Raw genomic sequence first — 21,613 nt, forward strand, 5'->3', positions numbered from 1 at the left:
CTTTTAGAGAGAGGTAAGGGATCGACTCTGTGTACACAGATTTGCAGAGGAACAGTAGGGTTGAAATCTGTTATATCTCACCTCTCTATATTATTTATTTATTTAAAAACATTTTTGCTGTGAACAAGCATGTTATCTCTGGAGACACAAATCCACAGTTTGAGAACTGAAAAACTAAGCATCTCTGATCGTATCTTCTAGACTGAGCACTGAGTCCCATTGGGTAGATAGAAAGATTACCTAAATAATCTATACAGAAGCCCCTGGAACCCCATAAGATTGCATCCTTACTCTGTGAACTATTGGAACTCATTTACAAAACTTTTCTTAAACTTTACATGAATATATTGTCTCATACTATAGAATTAGAGTTCATAATCCCTATTCCATGATGAGATACCTTTGAGCTATAATGTATCCGATTTTTAAATTTTTTTTAAAAAAAAATCATTGATTTTTACCCACCCTGACTGCAGCTAAAACAAGTGAAGTTGAAAGCATGCAAATGGTTTAGCTGAAAGCAAACCAAAATGTATGATTTGGATAAGGATGTCAATTTTATGTTTCGTTAGTTTTATGTGGTTTCTTCACACCTTTAAAAGTAGTGTGCTAAAGAAAAGATGTTTTGATGGAAAGCCATTTAAATTCAGTGCACCTTACTAACAATGATAGGCAGAACAGTCTATTTTTAGACTATAACTATGCAGAGAAATAGGTACTGTAGCTCAGCTGAAAAGTGTGGTAAACTCATGCAAATTGTAAGGATTTACACAAAAAAGTTAATGAGATACCTACTGTATATAGGCGCCAACTTCTACTGATGCTGGTGGGTGCTCGCCATTCCTCTACCCCTGGCCCTGCCCTGACTCCACCCCTGCCCCGCCCCCTCCTGCTCCCATTCCAACCTCTTCCCCAAAGTGCCTGCCCCAACTCCGCCCCATTCCGACTCTTTCCCCAATTCCACGCCTCTTCCCCGCCTTCTCCCCTGAGCGTGCCATGTTCCCATTCCTCCCTGCTCCCTCCCAGAGCTTGCTACAGCTGTTTGGCGGCGGCAAGTGCTGGGAAGTAGGCGGAGAAACGGGGACGCAGCGTGCTCAGGGGAAGAGGTGGAGACGAGGCAGAGCGGAGGTGAGGTGGGGCGGGCAGGGTGGGGAACTTGGCTGCCGGTGGGTGCGGAGCACCCACTCATTTTCCCCTGTGGGTGCTCCGGCCCTGGACTCCGCCCCTGCCCCGCCCACATTCCAACCCTTTCCCCAAAGTCCCTGCCTCAACTCCGCCCCCTCCCTGCCCCTATTGGACTTCTTCCCCAAATCCCTGTCCCGGCCCCGCCTTTTCCCCGCCTCCTCCCCTGAGTGCGCCGCGTTCCCGCTCCTCCCCCTCCCTCCCACAGCTTGTTACGTCGCAAAACAGCTGTTTTGCAGCGGCAAGCGCTGGGAGGAGAATTGGGGATGCAGCACGCTCAGGGAAGGAGGCGGACCGGAGGTGGAGGTGAGCTGGGGTAGAGGGCGGGCGGGGAGCTTGGTTGCCAGTGAGTGCAGAGCACTCACCAATTTTTCTCAGTGTGGTCATGCGCAGTGCTGGGAGAGAGCTCTCCCAGTGCTCCTGGTAATCCATCTCCACGAGGGGATTAGTTCCGAGTGCTGGGAGCACGGCTCCCAGCGCTCAGAACCTGTCTACACTAGCACTTTAATGCGCTCAGTCTTGCTGCTCTCAGGGGGGTGATTTTTCCCACCCCTGAGCAAGCAAGTTAGAGCACTATAAAATGTAAGTGTAGACATACCCTAAGGTAGAGTGGGAGAAGAGAAGACTATGACAAGGGAAAATTACTTACTGATCATTCCTTTTATCATTGCAAGTCAGTTTAAAAAATAATGATTGAAAGCTTTAAAATATGCTGTGCTTTAAAAATGTGTTTGACATTGGATCACTGCATTTCTCTTAATTGTTTTATTATCTAGTATCCAGCATGGAAACCGAGGAGGAAAGCTTAACAATTCCCATCAGTAAAGATGTTTATGAAATCCTTACAAGACGAGAGAGCTGTCTACGTGACCTCATTGAGAAGAAGTTTGGTTGTATATCTCTTCTTAAGAGTATAAGATGTCCTCTTGAAGTATACAGGAAAAGCCTGAAGGAAGGAATTGAGATATCTGTTTGGATGGATGATCTGACAAGACATAACGCTGATGCTTTGGTCAATGCAGCCAATGAACATCTGCAGCATATTGGAGGCCTTGCTCTTGCTCTGGTGAAAGCTGGTGGGCCAGAAATTAAACAAGAGAGTAAACGTTATATTGAGCGCCATGGAACACTCACTACTGGTCAAATAGCGGTAACAGGCGGAGGCAGGCTTTCTTGTAAGAAAATTATCCACACAGTAGGTCCAAGATGGTCTGTATATCAAAGTCAGAGATGTTGTCAAATACTTGAAGCAGCTATTATAAATGTCCTGCATTATGTTAATGATCCAGAGAATAATATAAAGTCTGTGGCTATCCCTGCAGTGAGCTCAGGAATTTTTGGCTTCCCACTAGATTTATGTGCTCACGTGATTGTAAACACTATAAAGAATTTTGTGGAGCTAGCTCCATTATTTGGCTGGGTCAAAGAAATCCACTTGGTGAACGTTGCTGAGCCCACAGTTGCAGCAATGAAAATGGCCTGTGAAAAGCTGCTGGGCAGGAGTGACATCAACGCACTTCAGGAGACTCCACCAGCTTCAGCAAACCAGCTTCCAGATTCGATCAGAATCAATGGTCTCCACCTACATATCATAAGAGGACAAATTGAAGATCAGAAAGTAAGTCGTCACAGTGGACCCTGAGGACCCTGATCTTGTAAAGTGCTGAGTGTGGAGTTGCATCCCAGCACCTTGCAGGATTGGATCCTAAGAGATTAGAGGGCATGTTGTATTGATCCAGTATATATGCATCTTGCCCTCTTGTCTTTAGCCACCCAACGTTAGAATCAGTGGACCAATACAATATATACCCAGATGTCTTCTTGTAATATGTCTTTTGAGTTTGAAAAGTTTTCTTTCTGAGTGAGCCCTGCTATGAGAGGATAGAAGACAGCAACAGATAGAATAAAGTTATTGACTGTCCTGACTCTGTTAACATTTACTTTTTTTAATGTAATATTTTAATAGTTAACATTTTTTCATGTATCCCCAAGAAGTTTACTCTCCTAGTTCCTATCATGACCTGCTTTTTTTTTTTTTTTTTCCCCCTGGAATGGGATGAATGCTCCTCTGAAGATGTCTATACTACTGGCTAAATTGGCACTGCTGCGATTGATGCAGCAGTGTTGATTTGGCTGGTCTGGTGAAGACCTGCTAAGTTGATTGGAGAGCATTCTACACAACATCGAAAGAAGCATGTAGTGTAGACGTCCCTTAAAAGGTGAAGTTTCTGGGTGGATGGAGTTTTTATAAGAAAAACTCCACCAGCTGCACGGGTACATTTGAAGTGGGGATCTGACTGCAGTGCAGGAAGAATATCCCTTTACCTGAAGTGAAATATACTGAAAGCTTGTGTTGTTTTCTTCCAGACTGCAATTATTGTTAATTCTGTGGTCATAAATGATGATCTGTCAAAAGGAAACATTTCAAGAGCAATTCTGCAAAAAGCAGGCTCATCTCTTCAGCAAGAATTTCTGTTTGAGTTACAAAAACTTCCTCCATCTTGTGAGAAATTCATATTGACAAAAGGATACAATCTGGCCTGCAAGTCTGTGCTCCACGTAGTATGGTCATCACAAAACAGCAGTGACTCACGGAAGGTGATGTTCTGTTAGAGAAGATTTTCACTCCTCTTTTTCATGTCAAAAAGTAAAATAAGGTGTAAAACTCTCCTTTTTTTTCCTGCAGGTACTAAAAACTGCAATGTCAAGATGTTTGCTTAAGATTCAGGAGTATCCATTTCCTTCAATTTCCTTCCCAGTAATTGGATCTGGAGTATTACATTTGCCAAAGGATGAAGTGGCAGATATTATGATTGACGAAGTTTTAAGCTTTGCAAAGGAACATCCTGGAAGGAAGTTAGATGTGTATTTTGTGATCCATCCAAATAACAGTTTTGTCTACAAGGTAAGGTATTTAGTGTTAACTATAAGTAGAAGAACTCACAATAATCATGAAGAAAGTTTCCTTGAATTTCTACAAGCTAAAGTACTTTACATACCAAACTATATGTAACATTTGTAACAATAGATAGCAAGCCTTTGGTGTGTCTTGTGAAGAAACCCAAAGGAAGATCAAACCTGGCAAGGTTGGAGTGGGAATTTGATTGACATCCTTCCCTGAAAGAGACAATAAATGGCATCCTGGCAGGGGATAGGAATCAGCCTATGTGAGAAACAGATCCTCAGGGAATATGAATTCTAGTCTAGCGTGGCAGGGTGCTATCCCCTCTTTTGCCCAGTTGCCAGCTTGCTTCCTGCTGCATGGCTCTGCGGAAGGGAAAATGTGCAGATGGAGTGTCTCTGCTGGTTCAATTGGCAGGAACTCCAGATAAACTCTGATTGGAAATCCACCAGTCCCCTGGGGAACTTACTTAGTTGTCTTCCTATCCATAGCCCCAACAGCATGGCTGTCACTTAGGCCTCCTGCAGTTCTTGGGGCTGGCAGGGAGTATACAGTGAAGGTGTTGCTTCCCACTTACTGGGGACTTTCTAAAGTACTTCTGCTGAAGTTATGCCATGGAAAATGCATTTAGCAAATTCTGTCTAATCAGCTCCTGTAGCAATGTAGTGTGACAAAGGACTTTGCCTTCTATGGTGGACCAGGCTGTAGACACATGAGGCCAAATTGTCTGCTGATGATTTCAGTGGAACTGTTCCAGTTTATGCCAGCAGAGAATTTGGCCCAGGTGATTTATACATGGCTGTTTTAGGTATCCATATATTATAAAAATATAATTATAAATTGATGCTGTTCTCGTTGAACCCAAACCTCCGACTGACTTCAGTAGGTGAGGAGTGAGCCTGTATACTGTAGCAAAAGTAATATTCGGCGCAATAGAGTGTGGGCTGGCAAAAAGGTTACATTATGCTCTTGCTTCTGCTCTGAAAGGCTATCATGGAAAATTGAATCATACTCAGGACCAAATTCAGATGTGAAGTGTAATGTATCAGTAACTGGATGTAAGGGAGTCTGAACATAATTTACATGCTGAAGATCTGGAAAAAGGGGTAGCCACTCCTACCCTCTTGGTCCTTCCTGTTAGTTGCTTTTCCTGATACACCATCTCTTCCATGCCATTGGTGTATAGGTTACATCAATTTTGACTCCTAGAGTCAAATAAATGGACTTATACCAACTCATTGACATGTAACTTACACTACCTTGCGTGTAAACTCTGATATTGCCCCTCAGTTTTAGAAATATTTACAATAAGAATTTCCAAGTTTAATTACAGTGACTTTTACTCCTCTATGCTTTAGATCTATAGTGCAGTTGCTTCATTTTTTTGTCATTATAATTCAGTGTAAAATCTTACTTTCTAATGTAGTATTAATTTGCAATGTACTTTTCATGGCATTTGAAGATGATTTTTATCATTTTTTCTGTGTGTCAGAACACTGACAAATTACATTTGGTTATCATTTGTCTCCGTGTTTCCTTGGATCACATGCTCACACTGCCAATTGTTTCACTAATATGCCAAAAGCTGTCCTCTCCTCGCCACAGGCCTTGAAGGCTAAAAACCAACATGAATAGTGTATTTTCACTGCTCAGGGAGGTCAGTCTGCAGGAAGCCCAAACCCACTGCACAGAACAGTGCTCCTCAGTGGTTTTCCACATGAGACTATGGAGAGGAGCTTTGTGAGTTAGCTAAGGGGATAGTCAGTGCCTCAATGCGCAGCATGGATCCATCAGCATAAAACCGTAAGTAGAAGAAATTGCTTCTGCTCTGGCCCATAAGCTATAATAGTAGCCACAGCCTGGCTACGTGGGTTCCCCACATATTACCTCCACATGGAACTGGAGAGAGTGCCACCCATGCATGCCGTCCATGTCCCTGTACAAAGCCCTGGAACCAGGTTCGGCACAGGAGACCAGCATCAGGCCCTGTGTTTAAGGAGACTGACTAAAATTGCTTTCCCAACAGAAATCTGGAGAGACAGACTCTGTTCATTTGTGAGTGGTTTAACACATAGCTGGTTGTAAACTGATTCTAAATCTTTCTTTGTCAAGGCTTTCCAAACCAAGTTTGATTCAGCTAAAAGCAAACTGGGAGAAGATGTGAAATGCAACAAAAGTGACGATTTGGGTAAGTAAGGAGCACAAAGGGTGAGTAAAGTTCTGAAAATTATACTCTCCTAATAAATATCTGTTGTCTGGGGGTGAAATCGTCACACAGGAGCTCTGTGTTTTAGTTTTTGACTTGTTTCATTGTTTGTCAGACTGGGTGATAAGAGGTGAAGAAGACAAGACTGGTTTTGATATAATGGGGAAAATGTGTTATCTCTTCTAAAATTGTGTTTTGGAAAACTTGTTTTAGTATTACTGTATTTAGACTCCTTTTGACTTACCGGATTCTCATTCATATAAACAAAAATGTAACTATTGATCTAACTATTCAACTCTTCAGACGCTTTGCAGTCTTTTGCCATTGAAGAACCCATGTCATTGACATTGATGTTATCAAGAGTTAGGGCTGAATACTGATCTTTGGGTTTGCTAGTTCAAAAGCAGGATTTCTTAAATGTGAATACAAACTGGAGGACAGCTGAGCTTTGACAGTTATCAATTATTCTCTCTAATCAATCATCTTCATCCCAGTTCCTTCCATTTCAGGAGCCAGTGGGTATGGTAAATTGTTGACACAGAAAGTTCTAACTACTCTGCTTTGGCACCTTCATTCCAGCTCATGCAAACAGATATAGAACATGATCAGCACCATCCTTCTGTAGAACATAGGATTTGTTGTATCAGACTCAGATCCTTGCTGCCTCCAGCAGCGTTTGGGTAGCTGATGCTTCAGAGGAAGGCGACCCTTCTGGCCTCCAATAACTCACCTAGCCATTTGTGCCGTGCCTTTTCTGGAGCAAGAGGAGTTCCTTTCTGATCCTGACGCACAAGTTTTAATCAACTTATGCATTCTGGCTTGAATGGCTACAAGTCTAGTCAGTGACCATGAAATTATCTAGCCAGTCCTTTCCTCAGCCTAGTTAATTGTCACTGATCCAGTGAACAAAAATAACCTTTGACTAGTTCAAATCAAGAGAAAGACCAACAGAACCCTTTAAGTTAGGTATGGTGGAGCTTGATTCAGCCCTTGCGATACCCCAACTCGGAGGGAGGGAGGGAGGGTGCCCCCTGAACGTATCTTTGGGATATGCTATTAGAAACAGATATAATCTAGGCCTGAATTGTGCCCTGTGCTTTGGTTTCTAATGAATCTGAAAGGGGTCCATGTGAAAATCATCATCACTGGTTGATTTGAGAGAAAGCTCTACCAGAGGTCCCCTGCTGAGAGGACATGAACACAGCTGTCCCTATTCAGCATGGTGGTGATCAAAGTTGTTTCCTTATTTTTTTCTCAGTTTTCCTTGAACCATGCCCAGAAGTTTGTACATCTGACTTTAACTTTAAAATAATAATTAAGCTTTGGGGGACATTGGCTGAGTGCATTTTAGCTACTATAAAGTTCCAGAGCTTATTCTATATGTTTAATTAACAGTAAAACCTGCACTGGCAATAGGCAGTGCCCTGTCTTTAGTTAACACTTCAGAGTTTCCAGTACAGTTTTGTTCAACTTTTCGCCTTGTCCTGTGAGATGCTGAACACCGTCAGTACCAACTGCAATCAGTGGGAGTTGATGGCACAAAGTACTTCATGTGATTGGGCCCTGGTGCCAAAGGGTAAAATTTTAGTTCAAGAGATGAGGATGGCATCATGGGTTAGCATTCCTTCCCTCCTTGTAGGCAGGCAAGTTGTATTTGTTTTGTGCCTCCTACGTTCAAATGATTGCTGGCAGCACTCCAGCCCATTGCCATTTATTTCTATCAATAGACTCTTTATTACAAGCTGCGAATGTTGTCATTTGAAACATATTCTAGCTAGCTAATGCAAAGTGAGTGTGAATGAAACATATTGATTTTAGCAGTGATTTACATTGTACTTAAAAAAAAAAAATCCAGGGAGAACACAGATGTAGTTAAAATGCAAAAAGTACTTCATTTATCCAGAGCCAAACACCAGAAGGGATTTAAAAGGGCTCCTTTGTGAGTAGAACAGTGTCCTCTCCTTCACTTCCCTGTAGAGCTACAGTGTATTATTCTCTTAATACAAAAACAGTCCTAACTAGAGACTTAAAAGCAAGATTTATGGTTTCAGTCTGTGTAAATATTTAATTTCATCATCTCCAGTGTCTCCTGAAATAGCAGCTTCTGTTTAAACCACACATTAGAGGAATGTGGAAAAACATGAAAATTAAGAACAAGTTTCTAAATGGCTCACAGAAGAGGAACTACCATTTAATTTGACTTCAAAATGTAACGATATTATACATGTGGGATGAAACTGTATTTATTAATTATTACTAAGGCCAAATCCTGGTCCCACATAAATCAATGAGAGATTTGCCATTGACTTTAATAGGAGTGGAATTAGGCCCTTAAAGGGAGATTTTCAAAGGCAGAATTGAAAGTTAATGGGAGGTACATGCCCAACTGCCATTTATATCTTTAAAAATCTACCCCTTAGTGTCTGTCGTCATATCCCCATTCTGAATGTACCATAAGGGCAGTAAGGTTTCCTTGTGCTGCAAAATCTCAGGCTGCATACAGAAGCTTGTGACAGTACTTGTGAACTTTTCAGTCTACCAGTTGCACTTGTATAATCAGTATTTCTTTCAGGGTCACACTCTGACAGACAAACGGAGACAGAGAATAAAAAAACTGGACCAGCCATTGAACTTACTGGAAACCGCTGTGAAGCACTGGAAGCAGCAAAAATATGGATCAAAAACATAATGCAAGTCCAGGAAAGTCACCTTATCGTTATAGAAAACAATCACATTTTTAACCTTAGCAAAAAAGATCATGCAGAACTGTCTCGTCTGCAGCGTTTCGGTGTATCCATATCGGAAGAAGTGGTTGGTGGAAAGGCAAGATTAGAGATTCAAGGTCCTCCTGGTGCTGTAATTGATGCGGTGTTCATGATTGAAAATTTACTGTGTGATGTGCAAGAGAATAATAGAGCCAAACAAGAGGAACTGCTGCTGTCAGAGGGTCAGTGTGGTTAAGTGAATAAAAACAAATATGAAGCGGAGAATATGTATGTGGGTTACCAATATTTAGATGAGCTTGTATTTCAGTTTGTATGTATGATGAATATACAGTAGGGTCTGATTAGTCTGTGTGCTTAGATACTATGGTAATAGGCACTATGCAAAGCCTTGAAAGACCATGTGTTAGTTTGTTGACTTCAGTTGATTCACTGGGCAAGGTTCCAATGGGTTGCAGTTTATTTCACTGGGCTAGCCATGCTATTTGAGGCAGACGTGACTATGCTGCCAATCCTCACTCTGGGAGTTCCGCTAGGAAAGGCAGCCTAACGGCCCAGCCATCTGAGGCTCCCTGGGAGATGTGTTGAATCAGTGCATACCCTTGCTGAACTGGTCCTGCATACTTTGTAGGTTGCTTGCTGCCACTCCCCTCCTGCCAGCACACCTAGTGCTATCAGCGTCCCACAGATAGTTGCTCTGGTGGGAGTGAATCAGACCCTTTGACTTCAATATAGAAATTACTGAAGTCAATTAATTTATTTCAGTGGAGTGACAATAAGAATGAATTTGAAACCTGTACCAAATACTACCTCAAAGGGCAACTTCCTGTCTTTGAAATATCCCCTTTTTCCAGGTCAGTTTTATTTGGCCTGTAGTTAAAAGCCTATTAGGCAACCATTTTTCCTGGTCATTTTGGTGGTCATTTAAGATGGGTTCCATTGTATAAAAGATAGATACACAAATGCAGAGCTATATAATGGAGATGATACATCCTGTGTCTCTTCTGTTTCTGACTTTTCATTGGTTCCTTTAGTAGAACTTGATTTAACAGGCATAATATATTCAGCAAATTTAAATGTAAGCTGTAATGTCCTTAGCAAAGTTGAATCACTTAAAGAATTTCTAGATCTGGACAGATAGTTATTTTATTCAAATGTACAAGAGTGTAAAAAGGTGCTGTAGTGTCCATATCCAAAGTTCATTGAACTCAGTAGAAGCTTTTTCACTGATTTCAGTGAGCTCTGGATCAAGCTCCAAGTGTCCTTGATGTTTTTTAAAACAGAAATCTTAAAATTAAAACTAATTTAGCAGTAAACTCATGACTTACTGGCAATAACCAGTTGACCCTTATAGCACAAAAGAATGCACAGTATCCCAGCCTCCCTCAACAGACCTCCTAAGTCATCACTGCCCTTATCAAAGATCTCTGTAAAGGAGGAGCCTTGATTCAGATGACCCAAATAGCTTGCTTCGGAGAATATGTAACACTCTTCTTTGTTAACTAAGCAACCAAAATAAACTATTAACTTCCTCCTCCACTGACTTTGTTGCATTTAGGGTGAGTTTAACAAGCTAAAAGTCTTAAATTATTATTAAATATCCTGCTACTTGTATCCAGGCCAACTGGAAACTGATTATCCTCCAGAAAGACTCCGAGACAAGACAGGGGGTACTAAAATGCGTTACCAGATCTCTCCAGTAGAATCATTTTGCCAGGAATTCAAGGACCGAGAAAAACTATTTGAAAAAGCTGGGCTTCGTGTTCTCAAGGTAAAGAGAGTATCCTTGGTAAAATGAATCTTAAGGTATCAGACATTTATAAGAACCTGGATGCAATTAATAAGGATACATTTTTAAAAAAGAACAAGATCAAAATCAGTTGGCTCCTTATAATACTTGAATGAACTTTAGTGAAATTGCAAATGAAACCTAGATTTATTGCTCAATTAAGATGACTGTTTAAAAAAGTTACAGCTGATCACTCAAAAAGATGTAATTAAATCTTCATTTACTGTTTCAGAAGGTACTGTATGTTTATTTTATATTTTGCAGCCTCAAGTCCTCGGTTGTAGCAAATTCTCAGGGATCAAGGGGTTTATTCTGCTCCTGATGTAATCAGTAATAGATTCCAGGCTCCAGTTTAATCACAAAGGGAACATGAAGATGTATAGCATATACATAGAGAAATATAAGTCTCTGTATTAGATATATTCTCTGTGGGGAGGAGGGAGCATTATCTAATGGTATAGCAGGTAACTAGAAGCCAGGACTTTTAGATTCTGTTTCTAGTTCTATCACTGACTCCCTGTATGACCTTGGTCAAGTGCATTGACATCTCTGTCTTATTGGAAGAGAGATTGAAGCAACAGGGACTATTTCATTTAGAGGGGAGATGATACAGAGGACACATGATAAAGATATACAGAACAATGAATGGTGTAAAGAAGGTAAATCGGACACTTCTATTTACCATCTCATAATACAAGAACAATGGATATTTGATTAAATTGAAAGGCAGCTACTATAAATCTGATAAAAGAAAATGCTGTTTTACACATTGCACAATTGGCCTGTGGAATTAATTGCCACAATGTATCATTGAGGTCAAGAGCTCAGCAGGATTCAAAATAGGATTGTACAGTGCTATGGATATGAAATCATTCACAGTTCCAGTAGATAAGATTACTTAAACAAACAAACAAACAAACCCCATCCTCTGTGATGCAGAACTGTGCCTGAAAGGCACAATTCAGTCCAAAGACTTTTCTCAGTGTGGCTTGATCTTGTGAGAGATTGAGTAACTTTAACTCTCACTGAAGTCAGGACCCTCACAGGATACTCTCAGCCCCTGGCTGGATCAGGTCCTAACCACATACGCAACTCTCATTAACATTTATGGTTGTTACTTACATCTGTACAACACAACTCACCCATTAGAAATCACTGGAACAGGGCACAGTGGTGCTCCTATTGACTTCAATGAGAAGCACTGGGGTCATGGTACTTTTTCTCCTGAGCAGTTGCACACTTTAGATATATGCAGGCTGTGCTACTGATTAGCTCAAAATGAAAAAAAAAAATGCTTGTTAAATTGAAGATTGTAAATTATACTAGTGACAGCGTGTGCTTTCAGTGGTATGGATCTATAACTGTCTGTTTATACTACTCTCTTCTTGTTTATATTACAGATAGAAAAAATACATAATCCTGTTTTATCAGCTGCCTTCCAACGGATTAAAAAATGTGTAGAAGGAAAAACTGTTGGCAAGCAGATATGCCATAGATTGTACCAGCGTGTTCCCGCTCAGTTCTGTAGCTTGGTATGCAGAGCTGGATTTCAGAGAACATACTCCCCTCCACTAGGTAGTTTACTGCTTTCCTCTTTTACAATGCTGTTGAAAGATTGCAGAAACATGCCATTAATAGTGTTTATATAATTCTGCTCCAAACAATAATGTAGCCATTCTACATGTGCCAGTTTGCTAGTATTGCTCCATACAGAAGAGTAAGGACTGGACCAGTGGTTCTCAACCTGCAGCCTGCTTGCGACCCAATCAGTACGCAGCTGTGGCCCATGTGACATCCTCAGGGCCATACAGGTAGCATGTATATTGTATGAATGTGGACCACATAACCCATAGAGAGCTGCATATGTGGTCCACAATGGTAAATAGGTTTAGAATCACTGGACTGGATATTTGAATGTTTAGTATTTTCACTTGGAGTGTGCACTTGGTGATAGGAATATTTTGCTTCTTTAAATAAAACAAACAGTAGTTGATTAGTAAAGTTCAGCTTAGGTCAGAAAAATGGCACCTTCTTACACAAGAGATCTATTTTTTATGTGTGTTCAGTCATATCCACTTACCTTCAGAACAATAAGATTTTACTTTACGCTTTTCACTCCTGTTCGTACAGCAGAGCCCATGCAGCTCTGGGAGAATGAGCTGGCTTCCATTCTGGTTTGTGCATCATCAACAGAATTGTTATCACAGATCTAACTGCAGAATCTTTATTACTGATGCTGATGTATGAGTCAGAAAGAACCCAGCTTTACTTTCAGATCCCAGCTTGAGTGTGGCACTGACAGAAAAAAAGCCATATCTGATTCTCTATTCCATTACGTTGGTTTTACACTAGTGTAAATCCACTGAAGTTGATGGCATTACAGTGGTGGAAGACTACTTAACAGAGTGGAGAATCAGGTCCAGCATCTTTTCACTTGAAAACTGAACAAATTTGATATAAAGCAATTTTATATACATACAAGGATCCATCCAATGTTTTTGGAATATCATTTAAGAATCCTCTGGAATAAGCTTGGTGCTTTTCAAAATGTACTGTAGAAGAAGATATAGTCTTTGGACTAAGGAGTTTACAGTCTAAATAGACAGACAGTGCCTTTCAGACAAGTGATGTGGAACAGCGGTCTCCAAACTTTTTGGATTGCGCACCCCCAGGGCCAGCTCTAGGGAAGCGCAAAAAAAAAAAGGAGAAGAAGAAGAGCTGCCGCCGGCGTGCCGCCGAAGAATCGACGGAGCGGGGAGAGCCGAGCTGCCGCCGGCGTGCCGCCGAAGAATCAAAGGTCCGGGAGTGCAGCTGCCGCTGTGCCAGCAGCACTCCTTCAGTGGCGCTCCTCCTGCCGCGCACCCCCAGAGATGGTCCTGCGCACCCCCTGTGGTGTGCGCATCCCTCTTTGGAGACCACTGATGAAGAAGGTGGATTTGTCATAAAGCACAGTGCAGGACTTTGGTGGTGGTGTTTGTTTATTATTCTAGCTCGCGTAACAATCCACATAGCTTCTATTCTAGAAATTTTTACAGATGAAGAGAATAAGAATTTAGGCCCCAGTCCTACAAATGATAGAATGCAGCCATCTTCCTGTGTGCTATCAATTGCAGAATCAGGGCTAAGATTGTAAGATCTTCAGAAAGCAGGAGTCATGCCTTTCCGTGTTTCTGTGAAATACCTAAGATGCTTTTGGGTGCTCAAAATAATAAACGACAAAATAGGACAACATCTAAGTCTAATTTTATCTCAAAGCAAAATAAGATTTGGAAAGAATGTGTTTAGATACAGAACATTTTCAACTTTGCCTCTGTCTACTATAACAAACTATTGCTTGTCACACTACACACTGGAATCATAGTTAAATATTATGGGAGAAATTCTTCCCTTGGATACCAACATCCACAATTTCTTCAAGTGACTGCACATGTCCATTCCACTCTTGATACGCGCATGCCTAGCACATGTTTGTTGGAAACTTTTCCCCTCAGCAGTCCTTGTGGAGTGGCTGAAGCGCCCTCTGCCTCTGTGCGCCCTTTCAAGCAGGTCTAAAGAGCAGAGATGCCCCTGATCTCCCTCAGTTCCTTCTTACTGCCTATGATGGTTGCTGAATTTCTTGGTCTTACCTTAGCAAGTTCTTTCAGTATGCCTTTTTTTTGGTAGATAGTTAGTGTTAGTGATTAAGTTTTTTTGTTTAAATGTTATTTTTCAGTTCCCTTGGTTCCAGTTCTGTTTTTGGTACCAAAGAATGCCTCGGTCAAGGGGGTTCAAGCCTTATTTTTCTTGTTCCAAGCAGATGCCTGTGAGTGACCCACACTCCAGTTGTTTAAAGTGCCTGAGTGAATCTCTCATCTCAGATTGCTATCAAATTTGTAGGAACTTCAAACCTAGGACCAAAAAACTTCATTGCACCATGACTCCCTTCTGACATCAAGAATTACTACACGACTCCAGGAGGAGGGGACAGAAGCCTGAGCCCGTCCAAGCCCCACTGCCATGGGCAGTGAGGGGAGCCCGAGCCCCACCCCTCCGGGTGCGGGGGCCAAAGCTGAAGCCCAAGGGCTTCAGCCTGAGGAGGGGGGCTGTAACCTGAGCCCCAACCCACAGCTGAAGCCCTCAGGCTTCGGCCTTGGGCAGTGAGGCCTGGGCTTCAGCCCGGTGCCCCAGAAAGTCTAAGCCAGTCCTGGTGACCCCATTTGAAGTTCCAACCCACAGATTGAGAACCTCAGCCAAAGGACACCAAAAAACCTGACTCATTTTGGTAGGAAAATGTATTCTACAGCTGGGTTACAACTTAGAATCACCATCCAACAGGCTTTGTTAGGGCATTATGACTTCAATATCTGGGACTCAATATTAAAGTTTAAGGACAAGTTACCAAAGGATGCAAAACAAGTTTCTTTCACTGGTAGACGAAGGAAAGCTGGTGGCTAGAACATCACTCCAAGCCAGTTTGGACTTGGCTGCTAGGGCCACAGCCATTGCTATTACCATGTGCTTGTGCTCATTGCTGCAGTCTTTGGGGCTGCCCAGAAAGTCCAGCAGATAGTTCAGGTCCTGCCATTTGAAGTATCATCTCTATTTTCAGGGTAGACAGATGACAAACTTCATGGTTTAAAAGATTCCAAGGCAACTCTAAAGTTGTGGGGCATACATAAACCTGCCTCGAAAAGAAAGCACTTCCATCTGCATCAGACCCACTTATATGCTATTCTTGCACATCAACAAGAAAAATAATAGAGGTTATAGATGCAGACCACCTCTTTCTACTGCAATGGTTCCTAGCTCATCGAGGTGCCCTGGGGCTACTAAACAAACGTTTTGATGGGTTGATGGAGGACACCGTACCGGTCTCCAAAATTCCAGCCTCTCCTTTCCCTGTGTTTGCAAACCATCTATCTCACTTCCTGGGTCCTTGGTCCTCAATCATTTCAGACCAATGGGTCTTAAGCTCTGTGGAAGTGGGATACTTCAGTTTATTTCTACCCCTCCTTCCAACCCTTCTCTAGATCTCTTCAGGGACTACTGTCACAAGGAGCTCCTTCTCTAGGGGGTGCAATCTCTGCTTTGGTTGGGAGCCGTAGATGAAGTTCCTCAGTGTCATAGAGAGGCTTTATTCCCTCTGTTTCCTTATCCTGAAAGCAAAGGGAGGTCTAGATCAATTTTAGGCCTGCATAAACTCAACAGAAAAGGATAAGTTTTTTCTATGGTCTTGCCTGCTTCCATTATCCCTTCCCTGTTGCCCAGAGACTGGTATGCTGCCTTTGATTTAAAGGAGGCATACTTCCATATGGTGATCTATCCAGGGCCACAGGAAGTATTTAAGGTACCTGGTGAACCATTCTCACTTCCAGTTCAGTGCTACCCTTTGGCCTGCCTGCAGCCTCCAGAGTTTTTACAAAATGCAAGGCAGTGGTAGCTGAGTTTCTGAGGATATTGGGTATGCAAGTGTATCCCTACATGGATGGTTGACTGGTGAGAGGCCAATCCAGAGTTCAGGTACTATCCAGCATCTCTCTTATCCAGTCAACTTTCAAAGCTCCGGGACTGTCAATCAACACGGAGACATCTATCCTCTCCCCATTTCAGACGTTAGAATTCATAGGGGCACTCCTGGATTCGACTCAAGCCAGAGCTTTCCTTCCATGATCAAGATTGCAGACAACTTAATCAGTTGTTTTAGATGTCACGGCTCACCCAACTATGACAGCATGGAATTGCGTGAGGCTTCTGGGGCAGGCAGCATCTTGCACATATGCGGTCCGACATGCCAGATTGCTCCTCAGGGAACTACAGATTTAGCTGGCCTCTATATTATCTCTGAGCTGTCACCCTCTAAGGCCTGTGGTGAGGTTACCCTTTCAGATTTTAGCTTCTCTGGACTGGTGGACAAATCCTGTAAACATGTGTATGTTTGTTCTGTCTCAGCCTTTCCTGATGTTAGTGATAGATGTGTCTGCTCTGGGTTGGGGGGGGGGCGGGGCTAATCTAGGTTCCCTTCAGATACAGGGATTATGGTCCACAAAGGACTTGTCTCTACACACAAATGTCAGGAGGTTGAGAGCTGTCTGCCTGGCATGTCAAGGTTTCTTACTCCGTATCAAGGGTAAAAGCCTGCACGTATTCTAACAGACAACACAATGGCAATGTCCTGTCTCAACAGGCAGGGAGGGGCTTGCTCATTCCAGCTCTGCCACAAGGCAGTCAAACTCTGGGATTTTTGTATTGCCAGTTCGAGAAACCATCCGAGCTTGTATGCAACCTAAGCAGATTGTTTGCGTCACCCCAGATGGTCTCTATGTCCGAATGTAGCCAGGTGCGTTTTCCAGCTGTGGGGGACTCCCTAGGTAGAGTTTGCAACAAGAACCAAGAGGAAGTGCTGGCCCTTTTGCTTTCTTCAAGGCAGGGGTGGCCAACCTGTGGCTCCGGAGCCACGTGCGGCTCTTCAGAAGTTAATATGTGGCTCCTTGTATAGGCACCGACTCCACAGCTGGAGCTACAGGCGCCAACTTTCCAATGTGCCAGGGGGTGCTCACTGCTCAACCCCTGCCTCTGCGACAGGCCCTACCCGCACTCCACCCCTTCCCACCTCCTCCCCGAGCCTACCGTGCCCTCGCTGTCCCCCCCACAGCCTCCTGCATGCCACAAAACAGCTGATCGGGAGGTGTGGGGAGGGCTGATGGTGAGTAGGAGGTGCTGGGAGTGGGGCGGGGGGGGACGGGACCTGATGTGGGGGTTGCTGACTTATTACTGTGGCTCTTTGGCAATGTACACTGGTAAATTCTGGTTCGTTCTCAGGCTCAGGTTGGCCACCCCGCTTCAAGGTCACAGTCAAAGTTCCGTAATGGACACTTTCCTGGACAAGCAAACTCCAGTATTCTTTCCCACCAATCCCACTTCTTCACAGAGTTTTGCTAAAAATTAGACAGGAACATGCTCAACTCATATTTGTAATTCCAGGTTGGCCTCGGGAGCACTGGTTCTCCACATTCCTCTCCTTTTTGGTAAAAGCTCTGATACTGCTTCCATTGGACCCAAAAGTGATTTCTCAAGACCATGGTCACCTGCTCCACCCAAACTTGCAGGCACTTCATTTAACAGCCTACATGTTTCATGGATAGATCATTGGGAAGAGTCTTGTTCCAAAGATGACAGGTTTCAGAGTAACAGCCGTGTTAGTCTGTATTCGCAAAAAGAAAAGGAGTACTTGTGGCACCTTAGAGACTAACCAATTTATTTGAACATCAGCTTTCGTGAGCTACAGCTCACTTCATCGCGAAAGCTTATGCTCAAATAAATTGGTTAGTCTCTAAGGTGCCACAAGTACTCCTTTTCTTTTTGTTCCAAAGAGGTTCAGGATGTGCTCTTAAATAGTAGGAAGCCATCTACTACCTCTGTTTACTTGGTGAAGTGGAAATGATTCTCTGTCTGGTCCAGACAATCTGGAGTCTTGCTGACACACTCTTCATTCCAGCATATATTGAGGGTCCCAGAGCCCAGCACCAGGCCAAGCCCATACGTCTACACTGCAATTTTATAGTCCCGCAGCCTGAGCCCTGCGAGCCAGAGGCAGCTGACATGGGTCAGCAGCATGTCTTTTTTATTGCAGTGTAGACCTACCCTGGGTGGAATGCACATGTGCAATCACTTGAAGAAGAAAAAACAGTTACTAACCTGTTCCATAATTGCTGTTCTTAGAGAAGTGTTGCACATGTCAATTCCATGACTCGCCCTCCTACCCCCCTGTATCGGCGTTTCTGGCATGAATGAACTGAGAGGGGTTAGGGTGGCTCCACTCTTTATGACGGTCACAAGGCTATGTAGCGGCAGATGGTGCTCAAGCTGCTCTAACGGATACTACGGAGGGAAAAAGTTTCCGACAGCAGTGCACAGGACATGCATACTCCAAGAATGGAATGGACATGTGCATCACAACTAGAAGAACAATAGTTATGGAACAGTTTAGTAACCCTTTGTTCCCTGAAGTCAGTGGGAATTGTATGCAGGTATCTGAGGGCAGAATAAGTACATCAGCATTTAGAACAGAGAAAAGTATCAGCAGACGTTTCTTTCTTCAGTTTTTTTGACCAACATAGGAGCATTGTGAAAGGTAATAGGAAGTGCAATTCAGAATCAAGAGGCATCTCTAATCTTTAGGGTTGGAGCCATGAGAAAAAAATGTCACCCTATTAAGAGAGACACATTGTGGGTGAGGTAGTGTCTTTTATTGGACCAACTTCTGTTGGCGAAAGAGACAAGTTTTGAACCCACAGAGAGCTCTTCTTGAGGTCTGGGTGGTGAAAGAGACAAGCTGAAGAAGAGCTGTGTGGCTCGAAAGCTTGTCTCTTTCACCAACAGAAGTTGGTCCAATGAAAGATATTGCCTCACCCACCTTGTCTCAAATATCTTGGGAGCAACATGGCTACAACACTGCAAACCCTAATAAAACTCATTCTTTGGAGTCTACCGTTTTCATTTTTTGTCTTTTTTTATTTCCAGAACAAAAATATGGAGCTGGCATCTACTTTATCAGGAACCCCAGAAACCTAGTGGAGGATACCAAGGAAAAGTGTGAATTGGACCATCTAATTTGTGTGTTTGAGGCTGAGGTAGTAACAGGCTTATACACTGAGGGCAAACAGTCTTATATTGTGCCACCAGCAGTTGATGCAGATGGCATGAATGTATATGACAGTGTAGTAGATGATGTTCACAGGCCTGAAACCTTTGTCATTTTTAACAGTAATCAGGCCCTTCCTCACTATATATTGACATGTTCCCAGATTTGGGCTGAGGGGTCAGGGCCTTACTGGGCAACCAGGGGCCCAGTAGATGAGAGTTCATCAGAACCATGGGACTTAGGCATTCCCCAGGACCGTGGGCACAGAGCCTCCCCCATAACAAAGAGTACAGAGAGCTTCCTGCTAAAACCCAAATAGTAGCATATCTGACTCTAGTACAGTAGTGTGGTGATGGTGCCTCACCTAACAATCTTGACACATCCATGTTGGTATATACAAGAGCTTAACCAGTATGATAACCTAAGAAAGTTAAAACTATATATAATTTTGTATCGGAAGAGGTATTAGATACAGAATTCAGTTCACCATTCCTGTGGTGGTTACAATATACAGCTTCAAAAATATGCAGAAATTTTATTTTTCTATAAATAGCCACAGTATGCACACTATGCATTTTATTTTACTAAGGCACCAGAGATTTAGTCACAGAAATGTCTGTTTTATAAAAACCTGAAACTATTTCATAAACTTAAAAATCACACATTAGCAAAAACCATCTAGTCCAAAGTAATCCATTGAGATTAAAACACGTATTTAGACTGTTCATTTATTTTATTTTTAATTCTGCTTTCACTTATTTAGCTAACCATCTACCATGTGTTTCAACAACAGCTGTGTCATTATCTTTGGAAGTGTTATTTTATAAATAAGTTTACATGCTTATAAAAAGTAAATTTATTTGCGGTGTTAGTAGCGATAATTGTGTTGCTATAATCATTTTTATTAGCTGTACAAGGTGCCAACCGCTACAGGTGACATGTTTGAGGAATAAAAAAATTGCATGACCAAAAATAAACCAAACTCTTGACGTGTTCTGATTTTTCTCCTCTTAACAGGACATTAAGGCTCCTGACTTTGACAGTCAAACTTCAGTTAGCTATCACTATGTGTTCAACATGGTCTTCTGTGAAAGATTTTTTTGAAAAAATAAAGCCTAGTTCTGAACCTGGGACTAGCCATCATCAGGGGCCACACAGATTTTAGGGGGGTTGTGATCTTGCTTTATGGCTAGCTGGCAGGGGCCTGTGGCCTGAAACTTTTTCATTGTAATTTGCAGTCATAGTATGGAAAAGGCTGTGAACTGAATTATTAAAAAAAAAAAAAAAAAAACAGCTTAGCCATGTCCTCAGATACTTGCAAAATTGTCTCTTAGTAAAGGCTTAAACCCCTCCAGGTCATTTTAATAGAGCTAGAAGTACAAGTCCTGGGTGTGAGACTGGTTGCCAGAATGGGACTTGAACTGAGGGCCCAAAGGAAAAGGCTACTCGGTGAGTCAAATCTCAAGCACTGGTTTGCATTCATGTTTTTCTTTAAAACAAAGACTGTAGTCTGCAACATTTATAACATCCCCAGATTCTGGTGTTAGTTACACCTGAGCAACCCATTAACTTCAATGCACTCACTGATAAACGTAAAAGTAGAACTTGGCCCATCCTCTATTGCCTGACCAGTTATGACCACCAAGAACTACATATATGTTTACTAGGACATTTTAATTTAAAATTGGTTTATATACCTGCTGACCAAAAAAAATCAACTTTTAAAAACAGCTTGTGATGCTGTAATAGTTCAGCAACAGTCAAAGGGATTATCATCTAATATAAAGTCTGCTTCTGGCCTGAAAAGAAAGGATTTTTATCTTTGTTACAGTTTAATACATCAAAACAGGGTGTGGAACAAAAGGCATCCCACTCATAACTATAGCAATGCATTAGCCACAGTCTGAAACCTAAAGTATAAGATGTCAATGCTTTATAAAGCTATTGTCTCACAAAAGGACTTCAGTACATACTACAGTAACTCCTCGTTTAATATTGTAGTTATGTTCCTGAAAAATGTGACTTTAAGTGAAATGATGTTAAACAAATCCAATTTCCCCATAAGAATTAATGTAAATAACGGGGGTTAGGTTCCAGGGAAATTTTTTTCACCAAAGACTTATATACACACACACAGAGTATAAGTTTTAAACAAATAATTTAATACTATATACAGCACTGATGATTGTGA

The 21,613-nt window shown here is 42.2% G+C and overlaps 1 protein-coding gene across 3 annotated transcripts in view; it reads left to right on the forward strand.

Annotated features, from left to right (window-relative positions):
• PARP9 (poly(ADP-ribose) polymerase family member 9) overlaps positions 1 to 20,384 on the forward strand; it is a 36,541-nt gene extending 16,157 nt beyond the window's left edge. For all 3 annotated transcript variants that reach the window (XM_074967198.1, XM_074967197.1, XM_074967199.1), the window contains exons 3-10: positions 1,959 to 2,800; positions 3,550 to 3,780; positions 3,869 to 4,087; positions 6,197 to 6,272; positions 8,863 to 9,237; positions 10,633 to 10,784; positions 12,203 to 12,377; positions 19,302 to 20,384. In XM_074967198.1, coding sequence (XP_074823299.1) covers positions 1,967 to 2,800; positions 3,550 to 3,780; positions 3,869 to 4,087; positions 6,197 to 6,272; positions 8,863 to 9,237; positions 10,633 to 10,784; positions 12,203 to 12,377; positions 19,302 to 19,741 — 2,502 coding nt within the window. In that variant the 5' untranslated portion in view covers positions 1,959 to 1,966 and the 3' untranslated portion in view covers positions 19,742 to 20,384. The remainder of the gene's footprint in view (positions 1 to 1,958; positions 2,801 to 3,549; positions 3,781 to 3,868; positions 4,088 to 6,196; positions 6,273 to 8,862; positions 9,238 to 10,632; positions 10,785 to 12,202; positions 12,378 to 19,301) is intronic.
• Positions 20,385 to 21,613: the final 1,229 nt, after the last annotated feature.

Source organism: Natator depressus, chromosome 11, assembly GCF_965152275.1.
Source record: "Natator depressus isolate rNatDep1 chromosome 11, rNatDep2.hap1, whole genome shotgun sequence".
NCBI classification, from domain to species: domain Eukaryota; kingdom Metazoa; phylum Chordata; order Testudines; family Cheloniidae; genus Natator; species Natator depressus.